This window comes from Triticum aestivum, chromosome 3B (assembly GCF_018294505.1).
Source record: "Triticum aestivum cultivar Chinese Spring chromosome 3B, IWGSC CS RefSeq v2.1, whole genome shotgun sequence".
Taxonomy (NCBI): Eukaryota; Viridiplantae; Streptophyta; class Magnoliopsida; order Poales; family Poaceae; genus Triticum; species Triticum aestivum.
The window spans coordinates 83,375,274-83,401,004 of NC_057801.1; the positions used below are offsets into that span (position 1 = coordinate 83,375,274).

The 25,731-nt window shown below is 49.3% G+C and overlaps 1 protein-coding gene across 1 annotated transcript; it reads right to left on the reverse strand.

The window, feature by feature from the left end:
• Positions 1-5,648: 5,648 nt before the first annotated feature.
• LOC123064895 (cytochrome c oxidase subunit 5C-like) lies at positions 5,649-6,119 on the reverse strand. Its single transcript, XM_044488292.1, has one exon. It carries the CDS (start codon positions 6,117-6,119, stop codon positions 5,802-5,804), a length of 318 nt encoding a protein of 105 aa, XP_044344227.1. The 3' UTR covers positions 5,649-5,801.
• Between the last annotated feature and the right edge of the window lie 19,612 nt (positions 6,120-25,731).

Below are 25,731 nucleotides of genomic sequence, written 5' to 3' on the forward strand. Positions count from 1 at the left end.
TTTTCTTGGTTAAGAACCGTGTCCAGAATTGTCTGGCCGATTCGTCTGGCTGCTGAATTATATGGCTTAGGTCGTCGGTGTCTGGTGGTCGCACATACGTGCCCTGGAAGTTATCAAGGAATGCGGCTTCCAGGTCCTCCCAACTCCCAATTGATTCTGCTGGCAAGCTGTTAAGCCAATGCCGAGTTGATCCTTTAAGCTTGAGTGGGAGGTATTTGATGGCATGAAGATCATCACCGCGGGCCATGTGGATATGAAGGAGATAGTCTTCGATCCAAACCGCGGGGTCTGTTGTGCCATCATAAGATTCAATATTCACAGGTTTAAACCCTTCGGGGATTTGATGATCCATTACTTCATCTGTGAAGCATAGTGGGTGTGTGGCGCCTCTGTATTAGGCTATATCACAACGAAGCTCCAAAGAGCTTTGTCTACTGTGTTCGGCCCGGCCAGACTTGCTGTGTCCGGCGCGACGGTTGTCATCACGTATCATGGGGCGCCCACGCGATCCGTAGATCGATCTTGATTGTCTTGCCTTATCCTCCAATATATCTCGCAAGTCCAGAGCGTTCCCCTATGGCCTTGTGCTTTTGGAGCGATGCCGGGGTACGGTTCTAATGGAGGGCCTAGAGGCCTCTCTGTCGCGGCCACGGGGTGGTCGGTCAGCCGTATCGTGCGCTGGTGATGCAGGTTTATATGCCTCCTCCTCAAATTGGGGGAGCAGCTTGCGTTTGGGGTAGCTTTTGGAGGGGCGTTCAAGCTCATACTCTTCGGCCGCAAGGACTTCAGTCCATCTGTCGGCTAGCAGATCTTGATCAGCTCTAAGTTGTTGCTGCTTTTTCTTGAGGCTGTTTGCCGTGGCCATAAGCCTGCGTTTAAAACGCTCTTGTTCGACGGGATCCTCAGGCACGACAAATTTGTCGTCGTTGAGGCTTGCCTCGTCTCCGAAGGGAGGCATGTAATTATCATCCTCTACCTCTTCGTCTGCCGTTCTCTCATGAGGGCTGGCTTCTCCGTCTTCCTGTGTTGAATCTTGCTGGAGGGGGTTGTCTTCGGCACTATCTGGGGTATTATTATCTCCGGTGCCGGAATCTCCATTCTTACTGTGGTGGGATTTAGAGCGGCGCCGCTGACGCCGACGCTTGGGTTGTTTCTTGGATGGGTCATCCTCCGCTGTTCCTTCGCCTTTCCCATCCTTTGGGATATCCATCATGTATATGTCATATGATGAGGTGGCTTTCCAGTGCCCAGTAGGCGCTGGTTCTTGGTCGTCTCCGGCATAGTCGTCCATACCGTCGATGTCTTCGGAGTCGAAGTCTAGCATGTCGGTTAGATCGTCGACAGTGGCTACTAAGTGGGTGGTGGGTGGGCTTTGAATTTCTTCGTCGTCCGCATGCCAACTATCCTGACCGCAGTCCGGCCAGGGCTCTCCTGATAACGAGAGATGCTTTAGCGAACTCAGGATGTCGCCGAAAGGTGAGTGTTGAAAGATGTCCACAGCGGTGAACTCCATGATCGGCGCCCAACTGGATTTGATTGGAGGGTGCACGGAAGGTTCGGAGTCCGGCGAGGAGTCCGGCACCTCGGAGTCATGAGCTTTACAAGGGACAAGGCCAGTGTTCGGCTCCATCGCCATAGAGGTTGCAGACCCCGAGGAGGTGTCTAGCCACCCGTCCTCGATCTGCGCAGCCGGCTCCGAATCGAGGGTTGGAGCGGGCTCGTGTGCGGCCTCCAGGGCACTGTTCGGCTGCAGAGCTAAATCATGCCCATCATGACAGTGCGGCGCGCTCGGCTGTGGCTTGAATCCATCGAAGATCAAGTCTCCGCGGATGTCAGCCGTGAAGTTTAAACTTCCAAATCTGACCTGACGGCCAGGGGCGTAGCTTTTGATCTGCTCCAGACGGCCAAGCGAATTGGCCCGCAGTGCAAAGCCGCCGAATACGAAGATTTGTCCGGGGAGAAAAGTCTCACCCTGGACTGCGTCGTTGTTGATGATCGAAGAAGCCATCGAGCCTATCGGTGACGACACAGGGGAACTCTCAATGAAAGCACCAATGTCGGTGTCAAAACCGGCGGATCTCGGGTAGGGGGTCCCGAACTGTGCGTCTAGGCGGATGGTAACAGGAGACAAGGGACAGATGTTTTACCTAGGTTCGGGCCCTCTTGATGGAGGTAAAACCCTACGTCCTGCTTGATTGATATTGATGATGTGGGTATTACAAGAGTAGATCTACCACAAGATCAAGGAGTCTAAACCCTAGAAGCTAGCCTATGGTATGATTGTTGTTCATCCTACGGACTAAAACCATCCGGTTTATATAGACACCGGAGAGGGCTAGGGTTACACAGAGTCGATTACAATGGTAGGAGATCTACATATCCGTATCGCCAAGCTTGCCTTCCACGCCAAGGAAAGTCCCATCCGGACACGGGACGAAGTCTTCAATCTTGTATCTTCATAGTCTTGGAGTCCGGCCGATGATGATAGTTCGGCTATCCGGACACCCCCTAGTCCAGGACTCCCTCAGCCTCCTTTGGGCCGAGGATGCTGAGGCCATGGATGATGCGGAGAGTGGCGCGCTGACTGACAGGGACCGTGGAGGGATTGCTGGCTTGGTGTGCGCTGTGGCGAGTCGCCGCAGGCCTGGAGCGGAGCGGGGTCTTGGTGCGGTTGGGCGCCCGGCCCACCACAGAGGCCGAGTTGTTGGAGAAGAGCTGCTTGGTCGCGCCCCTGTCGCCTTCTTCGTTGATCTGCAGGTGGCAGACTTGGCTGATCACGAGCTGAGCTGCAACGAGTGCGTGTCTGCCATCGTCGGGGTGTGCCTGGTGAGAGAGAGGGCAGGGCCCATGTCGATGCCATCTGTGTCGCCCCTGGTGCCCCCTCGTGCTCGGAGAAGGAGAGGGGCTTGTCCACTTTCTTTGCCGCCGCCGCATCGACGGCAGCAGCCCTAGGGTCCGGCGGGGCGGCGGTGGGAGCTCCTTGCCGGCTTCCTCGAAGAACTCGGCCATCGGGTCCGCTTCCGCGGCCGCCACGAGGGGGGACAGCGGGCGCGGCGGGGCCAGGAGTGGCTTGGTGGGAGGCGGAGCGGTCCTCGATGACTGCCCGCGCTTGAAGCGCCTGGTGCCATCCACACCCTTCCCGCGCTGTGTGACCTGGATGTTGTTGTTGCCGTAGCTCTTGCCGCGATGCTTGTCGTGGTGGTCAGAGCTGCTGCGGCGCCCGCGGGGCGCCCCTTGGCGGTGTCGAGAGCTTAGCGTGCGGCTGCGTTGGTGCTCCAGAGGTGGGTCGACCGCGACCACGGTGTGCTCCTTGCCGCGGCCCCGCCCCAGCAGGGTATCCTTCCAGGATCGCCTCTGACCGCCATCGTCCTCGTTGTCCTGGCCGCGCCTGGCGTCCTCCGAGGGCATGCCCCTGTAGCTCGTGGACACCACCAGCGCCTGGGGGCGATCTCGTTGCCCCAGGTCCTGTGAGTCCAGCCGCCGGCAGAGGGGCGACGCGAGAATGGGCGATCGTCGTCGTCCGAGGAGGGCAGACCACTCTGGACCGAGTGAGAGGACCGCGGGGACAGAGGGGTCCAGTCCTCGATGCGGTCGATGTGCACCAGGACATCCCACCTGAGCAGGGCCGATGGCGGCGCAACAGTGCGGCTCGGCGGAGAGAAGACGTGCATCTCCTCCACCCACCCCGCGCCTCGCGTGTGCTTCCAGAGCATCCGCCTGGTGGGGATGTGGTGTAGCTCCCACACCCACACCCACACGGCAAACGTCTTCGTGTCAACCCGCTCGAAAGTGCGGCTGTCAAGGTGGTCGATGATGACCTGGTCGCCGAGCGCGTCGGCCGCTCCCTCCAGGGTCCAGAGTTGCATGGGCAGCTTCTCGAGGACGACGCGCACGTGCATCATCCAGGTGGCGTGCACCGTGTGCGTGTCCTCCCGCCATGGCTCCAGTAGGAATTGCATGCCATCGACCGTGATCGCGCCCTGGCGCACGACCAGGTCATTGTGGGTGGGCAGGTGGAAGTGGATGAAGAAGTCTTCCGGGGCGTGGCTGGTGATGCGGAGGAGGTGCGTGGGGATCTGGAACTCCTTCTCGGCGGCCCGGCCGATGGAGAAGGGGCTGGCGACGTGGACCTTGCTGACGGCAGTCACCACCACCGCGTGTTGCTGCAGGAGGAAGACTTGCTGCTCCAGGGATGGCGTGGAAGCGATCACCTTGTGGGTGGAGCGAGGCCGGCGCCCGTGGTCAAGGCCGGGGGCACCGCCGGAGGCCATGGGTGGCGCGCTGGAGCGGTCGGGGAAGACAAGGCGCTCATGAACGGTACGTGCGGCGACGCTCATGCCCAGGCGGTCACGCACCGAGCCGTCCCCCTCCGGTTCCTCTGGTTTTGGGGGCACTCTCTGTCGTAGTGGCCGGGCTTTCTGCAGATGATGCAGTGAAGTGGATCGTGGCAATCTACATGGCGGTGGCTGGAGCTCAGGCAGCGGAAGCAGAGGCCTTTAAATCTGCTCAAGAAGGCCTCGCGCCCCGGGGAGGAGCCGCGGCCGGACCGCGGTCCGAAGGCAGACCCGTGGCGGGGCGGCGCACGGACCGCAGAGGCTCTGATGGCCTTCTTGCTCTTGCGGGAGAGGTGCAGCTCCCGTCCCTCTTGATGGTCGTCGGTGGCCTCATCAATGTTGTTGTGGGCCAGATCTGGCAAAGGGGACGGTGCTACTATGATGGATCGAAGGCGGGGTTGCTCGAACGGGGGGTGGCGGGCATGGCCTCCCGGTCCGAGGGGGGCGCGCCCTCGGGGGTCACCCCGCGTCGCAGGATTTGCGGCGGCGTTCCCCCATCCCGCGTGGCCGGGGAGAGGGGAGTGGCAGCCACCTCGGAAGGCCCGGCGGATAGATCTAGGGGAGTGGCAACCACCTCGGATGACCCGACGGATAGATCCAGGCCCGTGGGGGAGGAGCAATGAAGACCGGCCGGTGGCGACCCAGGATCACGGGGAGAAGCGGGGGAAGGCATGGGAAGGGGCAGCGGACCCGGGGATGGGCAGCTGCTGCTGCAGGTGGCCGCCGCAGCCGGAGTGGCCAGTGGCGCGGGGGTGAGGAGGAAAGGGCGCTCTCGCTCACGCTCACCCGTCTCTCACACTGAATTAATTGAAGCGGGGTATTGGAGAGGCTGGAGAAATATGGTTTACCCATTATTCGTTGTTATACATTCATAATATACATCATTGGTATTTTTGGCTTCTATTGAATATAACTATGTGTAAAAAGGTTATTTTACAATAATATTGACAAGTGCATAAATTATATTGTGTACACATAAATACTTGTGTGTGATATTTTAGTACTATTAAATATCATGGTACAGATCTGCACAATACAAATATCATGGTAGGGATATATGGAAGTAATCCAGTCCAACAGATGGAGTCTTCTTCATTGGGCAAAAGAGTGATATCAAGCAGGAAACATCCGAAGACCCTGACTGACATTCTCCATGCCTGTCCTACCTCACAATCATGGTGTCTTAGAATCAGCCATCCAACACCCCCTGCCGAAAGTGCGCCGCGAGCAATCCAAACACTCCAACCAAAGAAAAACAGAAACACCCGACAGTAATTGTTTCACAAGAGAACACTAATTCTGCAGCCTCTACTGATGAATGACACGCATCAGTCTATTCTCTTCGATCGGCAACGAGACAAGGCTGGCAGCAGAGCTGCAGTACACATTACAGAGTGACACGAGGAAGAACAGAGCTGAGCTAGCTACATAGCTAAACAAAGCAAAACAAACCAAACCGCTACTGTCTTACTGATCTGTGGAAGCACGGACTGAAAATACCTCTCCTAGTGGGTAGGCAGGTGAAACTATATGGATAATGCTAGTCCTTGCTCCGGCCGGCTCGTCGACGACGACGGAGATCCTGCCCTGGTCGAGCAGGCTGTGGAACTCGCGGGTGCGGCGCTGGTTGCTCCAGTGGTGCAGCTTCCACAGGTACCCCGCGAAGAGCCCCAGGCTCATGCCGTACACGATCTCCCTCACCACGCTCGGCGGCCGCCGACCCTTCATTCTCGCCCCCGCCGCCGATGCAGCGTGCGTCGCCACCTTGTGCACCGTCGTCGACATGGCAGATGGCACCTACCTCCCTCTTCTCCTGCGTATGTAAGAGCAACTTCAATGCGGTGATCCATTTCATCCGTCCGCGTCCGTTTGGGTCGGCGAGGACAAAAGTGGTGGCCCAACGCACCGACCCAAAAGGACGCAAGTCCGTTTTTCATCCGCGGGCGATCCATTCCCGGCCCAATTTTAAGCCTGATTTGCGTCGACGCGGATACGAGACGAGCGCGCGCGCGCCTACTCTTCTCTCCGGACCCGCCGGTCGGTGGCAGCAACCATCATTTCCCCCCATTTTCCCCAAAAACACTCCCGACCGCGCGCGCTCGCTCCCGCCCCAACCATGGACGACGCCATCGACTTCGACCTCGACCTCGACGCCGCCGCCGGCCTCGCCTCCCTCGCCTCGTCCGGCGCCGTCGCCCCCTCCGGAAAAGGAAAGCCTCGTGCCCCGCGCAAGACCGCCGCCGCGACCAAGCCGAAGAAGGCGCTGACGCCCGAAGAGCGGGCAAGGGAGTCGGCCAAGAGAAAGGGCCGGAGGCACGCCGCGGACGCGAGGGATGAGGCCGCCACCGCCGCGCAGCAGGAGTTCACCAATGCCCGCGTCGCGGCGGCAACGAGGGAGGCGCTCTACATGCTAGGGGTAAACCCTAGCCAGCACAACCTCGTCCAAGCTGCCGTCGCCGCGGCCAGCACCGGCTTGTCGGTGTTTCCTCGGATGGTGCTACCCGAGTCACCCTGCGCGTCGGCTTGCAACCCGATCCCCGGCTTCCACGTCTACCCGCAGGCCTCCCGCCTCTCCGGGGAGTGCTCACCGACGTGAGCGTGGTCGCGCCTTCCACGCCTGCGCCAGCGCCCATCGACCTCAACGCCACCCCGGTGGTTGGTGGCTCGTCGTCCGGCGGCACGAGGAAACGCACGCGGCAGACGCCGGCCGGCGGGCTCCCAAACGCCCGCAACCTGTTTGAGGGAATGCCGTCTGTCGTCGATGAGAACTTCATGCAAAACCTCATCTTCGAGGGCGGTGCGCCAGGCGTTTGCTACGATCCCGACGAGACACAAAGCCAGGCCGGCTGCGGGGCGTTCACGACGGCCGCTGGCTATGATCCCGACCAGGCGGCCTTCATGCGTGATCAGGTCGGCGTCGACCTGGACGGCTTCCCCCTCGACCACGAGTTCCCGGACGACTGCGGGCTAGAGGAAGAGGACGAGTGCGACATCGACGTGGAGCCTTTGTTCGAGGACGAGCTCACCAACCAAGCCGCCGGTCCTAAGCCCAAGCACAAGAGCAAGCGTACGAAGGCGTACACGACGGTCGAAGACAAGCTTCTTTGCGAGTGTTGGCGAGACATTGGACAAGACCCGAAGACGGGCGCCGAGCAAAAGCATTCGACCTTTTGGACTCGTGTGCACCGAGATTTTCATGAGCGCAAGAAGTTTCCACCTTACCAATTTGTGAGCACGCGCGGGTGGGTCTTCATTTCCAAGCGGTGGAGGGTGATCCAACAAGAGTGCAACAAGTTTTTGCGCCACCCTTAAGAGCGTCAAGGCCCGCCCCGTGAGCAGCATCGGCATGCAAGACATGGTATGATAGCAAGCAAGCCACCCTCTTTTGTGTCATCAAGATCATCCTTGCTATCACTTGCCCATATGCTTGCATGGAAACATTTTATAGGCATTTCAAGCTTTGGAGGCATTCAAGGCTCAACACAATGGCAAGTGCTTCAACCTTTCCCATTGCTATCGGGTCATCAAGGACAAAGATAAGTTCAAGGCACAATATGCCGCACCCAAGATACGTGGGGGGAAGAAAGCCGTGGAGGATGTTGGGAAGGACGGGCCGGCACGGCCGCGGGGGAAGACCAACTCCAAGAAGGAGGACAAGTGAGATGCGGCCACCAACGCCTTGATCGCAAGCGTGGACGACATGATGAACAAGAAGGACTCAAGGGAGGAGGAGCGCCGGCGTTTCAAGGCGGAGCAAATGGATGCTTTCATGGAGATCCAAAGGAGGAGGCTTGATCTTGATGCCGAGAAGTAAGCCAAGATGTTCGAGCTCGAGGCGGAGAAGCAAGCCAGGATGCTAGAGATCGAGGCCGCCGACGCCAAGACCAAGGCGAAAGAAGTGGCTCTTGCGAGCATGATGACCGGGGTGGAGATCATGAAGGTGGACCTCAACACCGTGTCGCCAAGGAAGAGGCCGTGGTTCGAGAAGATGTAGGCCGACATGCTCAAGTTCGTCGACGAGTGATATATGGCGGCGAGGGCTATCTTTTTTTATGCCAGCAGGTGTACCGGCATGACCACGGGAGCCGAGATGGCGTGGTCGAACTCAAGTCTCACCCTTTTTTGTGTGCTGGCATGTGTGCCGGCCGGTTAGCAAGTGCGCCAGCATGAACTGTGATGATATTTCCTAAAGACGGCATTGTATGCCGGCGCTGGCATGGTGCGAAATGGGTCGGCACGTTAGGCGCACTGCCGACCTAAATGCAAAACTGGACGGACGCAGGGCAGGCGGCCGATCCAAATGAATGAAAAGTGGACAAATGCGTCGTCCGTTTGGATCGGCCGGTTGGAGTTGCTCTAATCGCTTTGCGACAAAGCGTTCGAGTAAATGATGCTTTCGACGAAGGAGAGGAACCGGGGGTGGCAGCCCTGCGGTGGACGGGTGGAGGCGCCCTGTCGGGCGCGTGGCGAGCTTGCGCCACGCGTGTGGTCCGCTCCCTCCAAGCTGCGCCTTCACGTGCCACCCACCTCCTAGTCCGCGCATAGGGCGCTGGATGCGGAGCACGCGCCCAGATAACGGTTCAAGCTTCGAAATCAGAAATGTCCCAGAATTTGCAAGGCGGGTGTTTGCTCCGGAGAGCATATCCAGTAATACGGGCACGCTGTTTGAGTGCATATCCAGTGATACGGGCACGCTGTTTGAGTGCATATTCAGTGATACGGGCACTGATATGATATCGTGATACAGGAAGTTATGGTCCGTTGGATCTGTGCACAAGGTTAATGTCCTCAAGGGATGTCACGTAAGCTATAGTAACCGTAGATCCCTTCTTCACGTCTATATGATTAACTCTTTTATAAATTACAAATCTACTATATATATTTACAAAAATTACATATAAACAAAATTATGGTATAATAAAATTATTTTTTTAATTTATTTGTGTACATGCTACAGTAAATCCGCGCAGTAATTGCTAAAGTACTCTGACATCCCTTCTTCGCTTTACGCACGCATTTCACTGTAGCTCCATGACATCCCTTGAGTATGTTAGAGGATCCGCTTCCGAGGATTAAATAGTCACACGTTCATTGCGAAATATACAAAATAGATCTTAGACTTTTCTATATTGCCGCTTGCAGCTTTGCATTACACCATGTCAGACTCGTTTTTATCTGGGGGCATTTCTGTCTCTCGGGCACAAAGATGAACTAAAAGTCTACCTATCACCCTGGAAAGATGCTACTGACACACATCTGAATAAAAAACAAAACCAAAAACCTTGTATGCAGCTTTCAAGAGAAATGAGTAACGCAATCGAGTATTAGTGTTTTAAAATTAAGACGTACAGGACCTCTTGGCGAGGAACGTGAACAGCTGCTATGATTTTGCATGTAGGCATCGCTTTTGGGGGGCTAGACGCAGAATATCATGTATATAAACAAATGAGTTGATCATATGCCTTTGATGCAGATCTGACGCACCATGCTGTCCGGGAGCACGGTATCATGTAGTGACTCGTATCACAGGATATTTTCTCTGTTTGCTCCACATCTAGCGCTGCTTAAATGGAGTGAGTACTGGGGAGCCCCTAATGTGACAATCTTTTTCAATGGCGTTGTTTCGCACGCTGTTGTGTGGTTCACTAGCGTTTTTTTTCTGATTCGCTGTTTCTCCACGTATGAATTGACACGTAAAAGCAACGAAATGTTTTAAAAACGAATGAAGAAAGTGTTGAAATACTAATTTCAATGAACAATTGTTTATGTTCATGTTTTTCAGTTATGCACAACATGAAACAAAAGAATGAAGAAATTGTTGAAAGATTAATTTCAATAGAGAAATATTTATGTTCCAGTTTCCAATTATGCACCGTAAGAAACAACATAATTTGCTCTAGCTCAAAAAACTATACTAAAGTTGTAAAACAGAATTTTGTCCGTAGAAAAAAATAGGCTAGAGCAAACATTGATTTTCTCATAACCAGTATTCATACGTAAAAATCTTTCTAGTGTTCTTTCGCATTATACAGTTTCCTTCTCGCTCATGTGTAAACTTGCAAAAAAAAATCAATTAGGGTAGAAACCATAATTTCTTTCTTGGTTCTGATAAAGCTCAAAAATAGCCTTAAATTTCCAAACATTTTTCGAATTTCCGAAAATATTCTTGGATTCAAAAACTGCTTTTGAAATTCAAATTTTGTTCAAGACATTAAAAATGTTCTAGGAATCAAATTTTGATCTAAGGATTCAAAAAAGGAATTCAAATTTTTTTCATGATATTCAAATAATGTTCTAGGAATTAAATTTTGATCTAAAGATTCAAAAAAAGGTTTTTGGAATTTAAAATTTGTTTAAGACATTCAAAAACTGCTCTAGGAATCAAAAAATTGATCTAAATATTCAAAAAAGTTCTTCAGTCAAAATCTGATCTTTTATTCAACAAGTTTTTGGAATTCAAAATTTGTTTAGGACATTTGAAAACTGTTCTAGGAATCAAAAAATTGATCTAAATATTCAAAAAAGTTCTTCAATCAAAATCTGATCTTTTATTCAACAAGTTTTTGGAATTCAAAATTTATTCTTGGAATTACAATTATGTTCTGAGATTTAAAAAATATTGAAGGCTTTAAAAAAATATTCTAGGAAACAAAAAAAGTACTAAGATTCAAAAAACTTTTTGAATTCAAAACTGTTCTTGGGATTTTTAAAAATCAAGACATTCGATGAATTTTTAAGGATTCAAATTTTGTTAAAATTGTGCAATGTTCAAAAAAAGGTCTTACACTAAAATAATGTTCTAAGATTTGATAAATGTTCAAGATATTTAAAAACGCTATTGGAAATGAAATATTATCTGATATAGTTACATTTAGGTTATATGATTAAATTTATAAATAATATAATATTCAAAAAAAATTATTGCTTATGTCCTGTTCCAAACACATTTTATTCTAGACTACATTTTTCAAGTTTAAATATTATTCAAGGATGGAGGCTTATAGTTTGCTTACTCACGAGTTTCGTGAGACTATGCCCGGTTTAAACACATTTTTGGTTCGGAGCAAATTTGAATAATTATTTTTGTACTCAACTTTTATACACTAAAAATATCATACTACACTTTAATGAATATATTTCTTGTTACCTAGTAAACATAGTTAACCACATGACAATGTTGCTAAATTTTACTTACATTGTTCGTTGTTATATATTCATAATATATTTATCATTGGAATTTTGGCTTCAACTGAATTTAAATATGTGTAAAAAAAAAGTTCTATTGAATTATTACTGAAAAATGCATAAATTATACTATGTACAAATATATACTTGTGTGCGATATTTTAGTACCATTAAATATCATGGTAGAGATCTGTGCAATGCAACTTATCTCATAATATCATGGTAGAGATATTTTGGAAGTAGTCGACTTCCGGATTGTACATGTTCCCGCCACTCAACAACTCGCAGATATTATGACCAAGGGCCTCCTGGCAGCAGCTTTTCAAGCCTTTCGTTCCGGTCTATGCGTCTTGCCAGGCGACGATAGCTCGATTGTGGAGGGGTGTTAGCGTACGTGTGTGTTCATGTCTATGTGCACATATGTGCGTTAGTCATGGGTTAAGCCCAAGTGGCCCGAGTCTTAAGGCTGGCTTTGTGTATATAGTTAGGCATGTACATCTATATATGGTGTAATATCCGAATCAATCAATACAGAGAGAATTGCATGGGTTTCTTTTCCCTGCTGTCTTTCTAACTATAGCACTACTGATGATCCATGGAAGCAGAACTGAAAATACCTCGCCTGGTTAGGTAAGTGAAACTATGGATGGTGCTAGTCCTTGGCTCCGGCCGCCTCGTCGACGACCATGGTGATCATGCGTGCGTCGCCACGTTGTGCGCAGTCCTCGACATGGCAGATGGCACCTAACTCCTCTTCTGATCTTCTGCGTAGCCGCTTTGCAACAAAGCGTCAGAGTAGCCGAGGTGGCGGGCGCGTGGCGAGCCTCTCACGAAAAAAAAACATTTATTTTCGTTTTCAAGAGGCACGGTATGCCTCTCGCGGAAGCAAAATTGTTCCTCCCACGAAAGTAAAAGGAAAAAACATATTTTTTTCACAAAAAATTGTATTTTTTTAATCGAAAGCTAAGAAATACTGGTGAAAAACTGGAAAACAATCTAAAAAGCCGAAAACGCGTGTGAAAAAAAAATCCAAAGAGAGCGCAGAGCGTGACACATGGAGACGGTTGAGAGCATGCCACTCATGCCAAGTGACGCGTTCTCAGCCCACGTTGAGAGGCTCTCGAAGGAGCGCTTCTCAATTAGTTGCTCTCTCCGCTAGTGGAAGAACGGCTAGCCACACCTTCGTTTGTGGCGCGCTATTTTTCATCAATGCCAACAATATTTTTTCCAAATAGTGCTGGCGTCTGCCAAATTGGTACGCCAGCTATAAGTTGCTATTGCTGACACTGGCAATACATCCTACGCCACTACTATGTGGGCCCAGTTGTCGTGACCAGTTGCAGTATATTGTTGTCGTGCAATTTATAAACACGCCATAGATACTTAACTTTGTGCTGTCATGTCTTGGCCCGGAACACCAGCACTAAGGTGTGCCTATATATAGATGTGTTGGCAGCCGGCCTCTTGTTCTCAAATACATTCACACTTCCATTCTCCATAAAATTCTACTCCCTCTTAGTCAGCTGCTTTGGTGACAATGGACCCACCAGAGCTTGTCGAATCGGCACGAGCCGCCCGTTCGAGCCCACGTCGGCGGGGCGTGTCGCAAGTTTGAGACTCCTCGCCTTGGCCGAGCTCTCATCTGGCCCCATTGGCTACAACTGAAGGAAATATGCCCTATAGGCAATAATAAAGTTATTATTTATTTCCTAATATCATGATAAATGTTTATTATTCATGTTAGAATTATATTAACCGGAAACATAATACATGTGTGAATACATAGACAAACATAGTGTCACTAGTATGCCTCTACTTGACTAGATCGTTAATCAAAGATAGTTGAGTTTCCTAGCCATAGACATGAGTTGTCATTTGATTAACGGGATCACATCATTAGGAGAATGATGTGATAGACTTGACCCATTTCGTTAGCTTAGCACTTGATCGTTTAGTTTACTGCTATTGCTTTCTCCATGACTTATACATGTTCATATGACTATGAGATTATGCAACTTCCGATTACCGGAGGAACACTTTGTGTGCTACCAAACGTCACAACGTAACTGGGTGATTATAAGGATGCTCTACAGGTGTCTCCGATGGTACTTGTTGAGTTGGCATAGATCGATATTAGGATTTGTCACTCCGATTGTCGGAGAGGTACCTCTGGGCCCTCTCTGTAATGCACATCACTATAAGCCTTGCAAGCAATGTGACTAATGAGTTAGTTACGGGATGATGCACTACAGAACGAGTAAAGAGACTTGCCGGTAACGAGATTGAGCTAGGTATTGAGATACCAACGATCGAATCTCGGGCAAGTAACATACCGATGACAAAGGGAACAACGTATGTTGTTATGCGGTTTGACCGATAAAGATCTTCGTAGAATATGTAGGAACCAATATGAGCATCCAGGTTCCGCTATTGGTTATTGACCGGAAACGTGTCTCCGTCATGTCTACATAGTTCTCGAACCCGTAGGGTCCGCATGCTTAAAGTTTTGTGACGATCGGTATTATGAGTTTATATGTTTTGATGTATCGAAGGTAGTTCGGAGTCCCGGATATGATCACGGACATGACGAGGAGTCTCGAAATGGTCGAGACGTAAAGACCTATATATTGGACGACTATATTTGGACATCGGAATGGTTCCGGGTGAATTGGGGAATTTACCGGAGTACCGGGAGGTTACCGGAACCCCCCGGTAAGTATATGGGCCTTATTGGGCCTTAGTGGAATAGAGGAGGAGGAAGCATATGAGGGGGCGCGCCCTCCCCCAAGCCCAATCCGAATTGGGTGAGGGGGCCGGCCCCCCTTTTCCTTCTTTTCTCCCTCCTCTTTCCTACCTCTCCTACTCCAACTTGGAAGGGGGGGGGGGGAATCCTACTCCCGGTGGGAGTACGACTCCCCTATGGTGCACCCTAGAGAGGGCCGGCCCTCCCCCTGCTCTACTCCTTTATATACGGGGAGGGAGGCACCCCTTGGAGACACAACAATTGATCATTGATCTCTTAGTCGTGTGCGGTGCCCCCCCTCCACCATAATCCACCTCGGTCATATCGTAGCGGTGCTTAGGCGAAGCCCTGCCTCGGTAACTTCATCAACATCGTCATCAAGCCATTGTGCTAACGAAACTCTCCCTCGAGATCTACTGGATCGAGAGTTCGTGGGACGTCACCGAGCTGAACGTGTGCTGAACACGGAGGTGCCGTACGTTGGGTACTGAGGATCGGTCGATCATGAAGACGTACGACTACATCAACCACGTTGTCATAACACTTCCGCTTTTGGTCTACGAGGGTACGTGGACACACTCTCCCCTCTCGTTGTTATGCATCACCATGATCTTGCGTAGGAAAGTTTTTGAAATTACTACGTTCCCCAACAGTGACATCCGAGCCAGGTTTATGCATAGATGTTATATGCACGAGTAGAACACAAGTGAGTTGTGGGTGATACAAGTCATACTGCTTACCAGCATGTCATACTTTGGTTCGGCGGTATTGTTGGATGAAGCAGCCCGGACCGACATTACGCGTACGCTTACGCGAGACTGGTTCTACCGACGTGCTTTGCACACAGGTGGCTAGCGGGTGTCAATTTCTCCAACTTTAGTTGAACCGAGTGTGACTACGCCCGATCCTTGTTGAAGGTTAAAATAACACTAACTTGATGAAATATCGTTGTGATTTTGATGCATAGGTAAGAGCCGTTCTTGCTCATCCTGTAGCAGCCACGTAAAACTTGCAACAACAAAGTAGAGGACGTCTAACTTGTTTTTGCAGGGCATGTTGTGATGTGATATGGTCAAGGCATGATGCTATATTTTATTGTATGAGATGATCATGTTTTGTAATGGAGTTATCGGCAACTGGCAGGAGCCATATGGTTGTCGCTTTATTGTATGAAATGCAAACGCCCTATAATTACTTTACTTTATCACTAAGCGGTAGCGATAGTCGTAGAAGCAATAGTTGGCGAGATGACAACGATGTTACGATGGAGATCAAGGTGTCACGCCGGTGAAGATGGTGATCATGACGGTGCTTTGGAGATGGAGATCAAAGGCACAAGATGATGATGGCCATATCATATCACTTATATTGATTGCATGTGATGTTTATCCTTTATACATCTTATTCTGCTTTGATTGACGGTAGCATTATAAGATGATCTCTCACTAAATTTCAAGGAATAAGTGTTCTCCCTAAGTATGCACCGTTGCGAAAGTTCGTCGTGCCGAGACACCACGTGATGATCGGGTGTGATAAGCTCTACGTTCAAATACAACGGGTGTAAGCGAGTTTTGCACACGCAGAATACTTGGGTTAAACTTGACGAGTCTAGCATATGCAGATATGGCCTCGGAACACTGAGACCGAAAGGTTGAACGTGAATCATATAGTAGATATGATCAACATAGTGATGTTCACCATTGAAAACTACTCCATCTCACGTGATAATCGGACATGGTTTAGTTGATATGGATCACGTGATCACTTAGATGATTAGAGGGATGTCTATCTAAGTGGGAGTTCTTAAGTAATATGATTAATTGAACTTTAATTTACCATGAACTTAATACCTGATAGTATTATGCTTGTCTATGTTGTTGTAGATAGATGGCCCGTGTTGTTGTTCTGTTGAATTTTAATGCGTTCCATGAGAAAACAAAGTTGAAAGATGATGGTAGCAATTACACGGACTGGGTCCGTAACTTGAGGATTGTCCTCATTGCTGCACAGAAGAATTATGTCCTGGAAGCACCGCTGGGTGCCAGACCTGCTGCAGATGCAACTGACGACGTTAAGAATGTCTGGCAAAGCAAAGCTGATGACTAGTCGATAGTTCAGTGTGCCATGCTTTACGGCTTAGAACCGGGACTTCAACGACGTTTTGAACATCATGGAGCATATGAGATGTTCCAGGAGTTGAAGTTAATATTTCAAGCAAATGCCCGGATTGAGAGATATGAAGTATCCAGTAAGTTCTACAGTTGCAAGATGGAGGAGAATAGTTCTATCAGTGAACATATACTCGAAATGTCTGGGTATAACAATCACTTGATTCAACTAGGAGTTAATCTTCCGGATGATTGTGTCATTGACAGAATTCTTCAATCACTTCCACCAAGCTACAAGAGCTTCGTGATGAACTATAATATGCAAGGGATGGATAATATAATTCCCGAGCTCTTCGCAATGCTAAAGGTTGCAGAGGTAGAAATCAAGAAGGAGCATCAAGTATTGATGGTCAACAAAACCACGAGTTTCAAAAAAAAGGGTAAAGGGAAGAAGAAGGGGAACTTCAAGAAGAACAGCAAACAAGTTGCTGCTCAGGAGAAAAAACCCAAGTCTGGACCTAAGCCTGAGACTGAGTGCTTCTACTGCAAACAGACTGGTCACTGGAAGCGGAACTACCCCAAGTATTTGGCGGATAAGAAGGATGGCAAGGTGAACAAAGATATAAGTGATATACATGCTATTGATGTGTACCTTACTAATGCTCGCAGTAGCACCTGGGTATTTGATACTAGTTCTGTTGCTAATATTTGCAACTCAAAACAGGGACTACGGATTAAGCGAAGATTGGCTAAGGACGAGGTGACGATACGCGTGGGAAATGGTTCCAAAGTCGATGTGATCGCGGTCGGCACGCTACCTCTACATCTACCTTAGGGATTAGTTTTAGACTTGAATAATTGTTATTTGGTGCCAGCGTTGAGCATGAACATTATATCTGGATCTTGTTTGATGCGAGACGTGTTGAGGATCGTTGCAGAAATTAAAATTTTCTACGCATCACCAAGATCAATCTATGGAGTAACTAGAAACGAGAGAGAGGGGAGTGCATCTTCATACCCTTGAAGATCGCGAGACGGAAGCGTTACAAGAACACGGATGAAGGAGTCGTACTCGTAGCGATTCAGATCGTGGTGGATTCCAATCTAAGCGCCGAACAATGGCACCTCCGCGTTCAACACACGTGCAGCCCAGTGACGTCTCCCACGCCTTGATCCAGCAAGGATGAGGGAGAGATTCAGGAGGATGGCTCCAGCTGTAGCACGACGGCGCGGTGGTGATGGAGTGGCAGTTCTCCGGCAGGGCTTTGCCAAGCTCACGCGGAGGAGGAGAGGTGTTGGGGAGGGGAGGGGCTGCGCCTTGGATGTGGTGCTGCAGCCCTCCCTCCACCCCCTCTATTTATAGGGAGAAGGGGGAAGGGGGCCGGCCCCTCTAGATGAGATCTAGAGGGGGGCGGCGGCCAAGGGGGAGGGGGCTTGCCCCCCAAGCAAGGGGGGCGCCCCCTTTAGGGTCCCCCCCCAACCCTAGGCACATGGGCCCTAGGGGAGATGGTGCCCAGCCCACTTAGGGGCTGGTTTCCTTCCACCTACAGCCCATAAGGTCCTCCGGGGCAGGTGGACCCTCCTGATGGACCCCCGGAACCCCTCCGATGGTCCCGGTACAATACCGGTACACCCCCGAATATTTCCGATGACCGTATGATGACTTTCCATATATAAATATTCACCTCCGGACCATTCCGAAACTCCTCGTGCCATCCGGTATCTCATCTGGGACTCCGAACAACATTCGGTAATCACAACAAATCTTCCTTATAACCCTAGCGTCATCGAACCTTAAGTGTGTAGACCCTACGGGTTCGGGAATCATGCAGCTCTCTGGCGGATTGTGCAGCTCTCTGGCCAATAACCAACAGCGGGATCTGGATACACATGTTGGCTCCCACATGTTCCACGATGATCTCATCGGATGAACCACGATGTCGAGGATTCAAGTAATCCCGTATACAATTCCCTTTGTCAATCAGTACGTTACTTGCCCGAGATTCGATCATCGGTATCCCAATACCTCGTTCAATCTCGTAACCGGCAAGTCACTTTACTCGTTCCATAATGCATGATCCCGTGAATAACTACTTAGTCACGTTGAGCTCATTATGATGATGCATTACTGAGTGGGCCCAGAGATACCTCTCCGTCATACGGAGTGACAAATCCCAGTCTCGATTCGTGCCAACCCAACAGACACTTTCGGAGATACCTGTAGTGCACCTTTATATCCACCCAGTTACGTTGTGACGTTTGGTACACCCAAAGCATTCCTACGGTATTCGGGAGTTGCACAATCTCACGGTCTATGGAAATTATACTTGACATTCGAAAAGCTTTAGCAAACGAACTACACGATCTTGTGCTATGCTTACGATTGGGTCATGTCCATCACATCATTCTCCTAATGATGTGATCCCGTTATCAATGACATCCAATGTCCACAGTAAGGAAACCATGACCATCTGTTGATCAATGAGCTAGTCAACTAGAGGCTCACTAGGGACATGTTGTGGTCTATGTATTCACACACGTATTACGGTTTTCAGTCAATACAATTATAGCATGAATGATAGACAATTATCATGAACAAGGAAATATAATAATAACCATTTTATCATTGCCTCTAGGGCATATTTCCAACAGTCTCCCACCTACACTAGAGTTAATAATCTAGTTACATTGTGATGAATCGGACACCCATAGAGTTCTGGTGTTGATCATGTTTTGCTCGTGGAAGAGGTTTAGTCAATGGATCTGCGACATTCAGATCCGTATCCACTTTACAAATATCTATGTCTCCATCTTGAACATTTTCACAAATGGAGTTGAAGCGACGCTTGATGTGTCTGGTCTTCTTGTGAAACCTGGGCTCCTTGGCAAGGGCAATAGCTCCAGTGTTGTCATAGAAGAGAGTCATCGGGCCCGACGCATTGGGAATAACTCCTAGGTCGGTAATGAACTCCTTCATCCAGATTGCTTCATGTGCTGCCTCCGAGGCTGCCATGTACTCCGCTTCACATGTAGATCCCGCCACAATGCTTTGCTTGCAACTGCACCAGCTTACTGCCCCATCATTCAAAATATACATGTATCCGGTTTGTGACTTGGAGTCATCCAGATCTGTGTCGAAGCTAGCATCAACATAACCCTTTACGACGAGCTCTTCGTTACCTCCATAAACGAGAAACATATCCTTAGTCCTTTTCAAGTACTTCAGGATATTCTTGACCGCTGTCCAGTGTTCCATGCCGGGATTACTTTGGTACCTTCCTACCAAACTTACAGCAAGGTTCACATCAGGTCTGGTACACAACATGGCATACATACTAGACCCTATGGCTAAGGCATAGGGGATGACACTCATCTTTTCTCTATCTTCTGTCGTGGTCGGGCTTTCAGCCGAGCTCAATTTCACACCTTGCAATACAGGCAAGAACCCCTTCTTGGACTGATCCATATTGAACTTCTTCAATATCTTATCAAGGTATGCGCTTTGCGAAAGACCTATGAGGCGTCTCGACCTATCTCTATAGATCTTGATGCCTAATATGTAAGTAGATTCTCCAAGGTCCTTCATTGAAAAACACTTGTTCAAGTAGGCCTTTATGCTTTCCAAAAGTTCTATATCATTTCCCATCAATAGTATGTCATCCACATATAATTTGAGAAATGCTACAGAGCTACCACTCACTTTCTTGTAAACACAGGCTTCTCCATAAGTCTGCATAAACCCAAACGCTTAGATCATTTCATCAAAGCAAATGTTCCAACTCCGAGATGCTTGTACCAGCCCATAGATGGAGCACTGGAGCTTGCATACCTTGTTAGCATTCTTAGGATCGACAAAACCTTCCGGCTGCATCATATACAATTCTTCCTTAAGGTAGCCGTTAAGGAATGCCGTTTTGACGTCCATTTGCCATATTTCATAATCATAGAATGCGGCAATTGCTAACATGATTCAGACGGACTTCAGGTTCGCTATGGGTGAGAAGGTCTCATCGTAGTCAACCCCTTGAACTTGTCCCTTAGCGGCAAGTCGAGCCTTATAGATGGTAACATTACCATCCGCGTCCGTCTTCTTCATAAAGATCCATTTATTTTCTATCGCTCGCCGATCATCGGGCAAGTCTGTCAAAGTCCATACTTTTTTTTCATACATGGATCCTATCTCGGATTGCATGGCTTCAAGCCATTTGTTGGAATCTGGGCCCGCCATTGCTTCTTCATAGTTAGAAGGTTCACCGTTGAAAGATCGAGGATGTTGCCTAGAGGGGGGGGGGGTGAATAGGCGCTTTAAAATAATTACGGTTTAGGCTTGGACAAATGCGGAATAAACCTGGCGGTTAATTTGTCAAGCACAAATCCTAAAACAACTAGGCTCACCTATGTGCACCAACAACTTATGCTAAGCAAGATAAGCAACTATGTGATAGCAAGATATATGACAAAGAACAATATGGCTATCACAAAGTAAAGTGCATAAGTAAAGAGCTCGGGTAAGAGATAACCGAGGCACGCGGAGACGATGATGTATCCCAAAGTTCACACCCTTGCGAATGCTAATCTCCGTTTGGAGCGGTGTGGAGGCACAATGCTCCCCAAGAAGCCACTAGGGCCACTGTAATCTCCTCACGCCCTTGCACAATGCAAGATGCCATGATTCCACTAAGGGATCCTTGAGGGCGATCACCGAACCCGTACAAATGGCGACCCTTGGGGGTGGTCACCGAACCCGTACACTTTGGCAACCCTTGGGGGCGGTCACCGGTACCCGCCAAATTGCTCGGGGCGATCTCCACAACCTAATTGGAGACCCCGACGCTTGCCCGGAGCTTTACACCACAATGATTGAGCTCCGAACAACACCAACCGTCTAGGGCGCCAAGGCACCCAAGAGGAACAAGCTCTAGGGTGTCCAAACACCCAAGAGTAACAAGCTCAAGGGTACCAAGCACCCAAGAGTAATAAGCTTCTCAACTTGTAACTTCCACGTATCACGTGGAGAACTCAAACCGATGCACCAAATGCAATGGCAAGGGCACACGGAGTGCCCAAGTCCTTCTCTCTCAAATCCCACCGAAGCAACTAATGCTAGGGAGGAAGATGAGAGGAAGAACAAGAAGGAGAACACCAAAAACTCCAAGATTTAGATCCAAGGGGTTCCCCTCACATAGAGGATAAAGTGATTGGTGGAAATGTGGATCTAGATCTCCTCTCTCTTTTCTCTCAAAAACTAGCAAGAATCCATGGAGGGATTGAGAGTTAGCGAGCTCGGAGAAGGTCAACAATGAGGGAAGAACACGAGCTCAAAGGATGAGGTTCATTGGGGAAGAAGACCCCCTTTTATAGGTGGGGGAAAATGAAACTATTATCCTCACAGCCTGCACAGAGTGGTACTACTGTTGGAAATATGCCCTAGAGGCAATAATAAAAGTATTATTATATTTCATTGTTCATGATAATTGTCTTTTATTCATGCTATAACTGTATTATCCGGAAATCGTAATACACGTGTGAATACTTAGACCACACTATGTCCCTGGTAAGCCTCTAGTTGACCAGCTCGTTGTGATCAACAGATAGTCATGGTTTCCTGACTATGGACATTGGATGTCGTTGATAACGGGATCACATCATTAGGAGAATGATGTGATGGACAAGACCCAATCCTAAGGATAGCATAAAAGATCGTGTAGTTCGTTTTGCTAGAGCTTTGCAAGTGTCAAGTATCTCTTCCTTCGACCATGAGATCGTGTAACTCCCGGATACCGTAAGAGTGCCTTGGGTGTACCAAACGTCACAACGTAACTGGGTGACTATAAAGGTGCATTACAGGTATCTCCGAAAGTAGCTGTTGGGTTGACACGGATCGAGAGTGGGATTTGTCACTCCGTATGACGGAGAGGTATCTCTGGGCCCACTCGGTAATGCATCATCATATTGAGCTCAATGTGACCAAGGTGTTGGACACGGGATCATGCATTACGGTACGAGTAAAGTGACTTGCCGGTAACGAGACTGAACAAGGTATTGGGATACCGACGATCGAGTCTCGGGCAAGTAACGTACCGATTGACAAAGGGAATTGCATACAGGGTTTGATCGAATCCTCGACATAGTGGTTCATCCGATGACAACATCGAGGAGCATGTGGGAGCCATCATGGGTATCCAGATCCCGCTGATGGTTATTGACTGAGAGCGTCTCGGTCATGTCTGCATGTCTCCCAAACCCGTAGGGTCTACACACTTAAGGTTCGGTGACGCTAGGGTTATGAAGATATGTATATGCAGAAACCCGAATGTTGTTCGGAGTCCCGGATGAGATCCCGGACGTCACGAGGAGTTCCGGAATGGTCCGGAGGTAAAGAATTATATATAGGAAGTGCTATTTCGGGCACCGGGACAAGTTTCGGGGTTATCGGTATTGTACCGGGACCACCGGAAGGGTCCCGGGGGTCCACCGGGTGGGGCCACCTGTCCCGGGGGGCCACATGGGCTGTAGGGGGTGCGCCTTGGCCATCATGGGCCAAGGGCACCAGCCCCTATAGGCCCATGCGCCTAGGGTTTCCCCCTAGGAGGAGTCCTAGTGGTGGAAGGCACCCCTAGATGCCTTGGGGGGGAGGGAAACCTCCCCTAGGCCGCCGCCCCCCCTAGTAGATCTCATCTACTAGGGCCGGCGCCCCCCCCCTTGGCACCCCTATATATAGTGGGGGGAGAGGAGGAGAACACACCAGCCCCTGGCGCCTCCCTCTCCCCCGTTACGTCTCTCCCTCGTAGTCTCGGCGAAGCCCTGCTGCTGTGACGCCCTGCATCCACCACCACGCCGTCGTGCTGCTGGATCTTCATCAACCTCTCCTTCCCCCTTGCTGGATCAAGAAGGAGGAGACGTCTCCCGTCCCGTACGTGTGTTGAACGCGGAGGTGCCGTCCGTTCGGCGCTGGTCATCGGTGATTTGGATCACGTCGAGTACGACTACATCATCACCTTGCAAGCTTCCGCACGCGATCTACAAGTGGTATGTAGATGCAAACTCTCTCCCTAGACTCGTTGCTTAGATGAACTCATAGATGGATCTTGGTGAAACCGTAGGAAAAATTTTAATTTTCTGCAACGTTCCCCAACAGTGGCATCATGAGCTAGGTCTATGCGTAGTTCTCTTTGCACGAGTAGAACACAACTTTGTTGTGGGCGTGGATTTTGTCATCTTACTTGCCTCTACTAGTCTTTTCTTGCTCAACGGTATTGTGGGATGAAGCGGCCCGGACCAACCTTACACGTACGCTTACGTGAGACCGGTTCCACCGACTGACATGCACAAGTTGCATAAGGTGGCTGGCGGGTGTCTGTCTCTCCCACCTTAGTTGGAGCGGAATCGATGAACAGGGCCCTTATGAAGGGTAAATAGAAGTTGACAAAATCACGTTGTGGTGATTCGTAGGTAAGAAAACGTTCTTGCTAGAACCCAATTGCAGCCACGTAAAAGATGCAACAACAATTAGAGGACGTCTAACTTGTTTTTGCAGCGATTGATCATGTGATGTGATATGGCCAGAAGTTGTGATGAATGATGAATTGTGATGTATGAGATCATGTTCTTTGTAATAGGATTCACGACTTGCATGTCGATGAGTATGACAACCGGCAGGAGCCATAGGAGTTGTCATTATTTTTTGTATGACCTGCGTGTCATTGAATAACGCCATGTAAACTACTTTACTTTATTGCTAAACGTTAGTCATAGAAGTAGAAGTAGTCGTTGGCGTGACAACTTCATGAAGACACGATGATGGAGATCATGATGATGGAGATCATGGTGTCAAGCCGGTGACAAGATGATCATGGAGCCCCGAAGATGAAGATCAATGGAGCTATATGATATTGGCCATATCATGTCACAACTATATAATTGCATGTGATGTTTATTATGTTTATGCATCTTGTTTACTTAGGACGACGGTAGTAAATAAGATGATCCCTTATAAAATTTCAAGAAGTGTTCTCCCCTAACTGTGCACCGTTGCTACAGTTCGTCGTTTCTAAGCACCACGTGATGATCGGGTGTGATGGATTCTTACGTTCACATACAACGGGTGTAAGACAGTTTTACACAGCGAAAACACTTAGGGTTAACTTGACGAGCCTAGCATGTGCAGACATGGCCTCGGAACACGGAGACCGAAAGGTCGAACACGAATCGTATAGAAGATACGATCAACATGAGAATGTTCACCGACGATGACTAGTCCGTCTCACGTGATGATCGGACACGGGCTAGTCGACTCGGATCGTGTAACACTTAGATGACTAAAGGGATGTCTAATCTAAGTGGGAGTTCATAATTTGATTAGAACTTTATTATCATGAACTTAGTCTAAAACCTTTGCAAATATGTCTTGTAGATCAATGGCCAACGCTAATGTCAACATGAACTTCAACGCGTTCCTAGAGAAAACCAAGCTGAAAGATGATGGCAGCAACTATACGGACTGGGTCCGGAACCTGAGGATCATCCTCATAGCTGCCAGGAAACAATATGTCCTAGAAGGACCGCTAGGTGACGCTCCCGTCCCAGAGAACCAAGACATTATGAATGCTTGGCAGTCTCGCGCTGATGATTACTCCCTCGTTCAGTGCGGCATGCTTTACAGCTTAGAACCGGGGCTCCAAAAGCGTTTTGAGCATCACGGAGCATATGAGATGTTCGAAGAGCTGAAACTAGTTTTTCAAGCTCATGCCCGGGTCGAGAGATATGATGTCTCCGACAAGTTCTACAGTTGTAAGATGGAGGAAAACAGTTCTGTCAGTGAGCACATCCTGAAGATGTCTGGGTTGCACAACCGTATGACCCAGCTGAACATTAACCTCCCAGATGAGGCGGTCATTGACAGAATCCTCCAGTCGCTCCCACCAAGCTACAAGAGCTTTGTGATGAACTACAACATGCAGGGGATGGAAAAGACCATTCCTGAAGTGTTCTCGATGCTGAAGTCAGCAGAGGCTGAAATCAAGAAAGAACATCAAGTGTTGATGGTCAATAAGACCACTAAGTTCAAGAAGGGCAAGGGTAAGAAGAACTTCAAGAAGGACGGCAAAGATGTTGCCGCGCCTGGTAAGCCAGTTACCGGGAAGAAGTCAAAGAATGGACCCAAGCCTGAGACTGAGTGCTTTTATTGCAAGGGGAAGGGTCACTGGAAGCGGAACTGCCCCAAATACTTAGCGGATAAGAAGGCCGGCAACACCAAAGGTATATTTGATATACATGTGATTGATGTGTACCTTACCAGTACTCGTAGTAACTCCTGGGTATTTGATACCGGTGCCGTTGCTCATATTTGTAACTCACAGCA

What these genes read in the sequence shown, in the direction of transcription:
- LOC123064895 (XM_044488292.1), bottom strand. Translation starts at nt 6,119, where the DNA reads ATGTCGACGACGGTGCACAAGGTGGCGACGCACGCTGCATCGGCGGCG.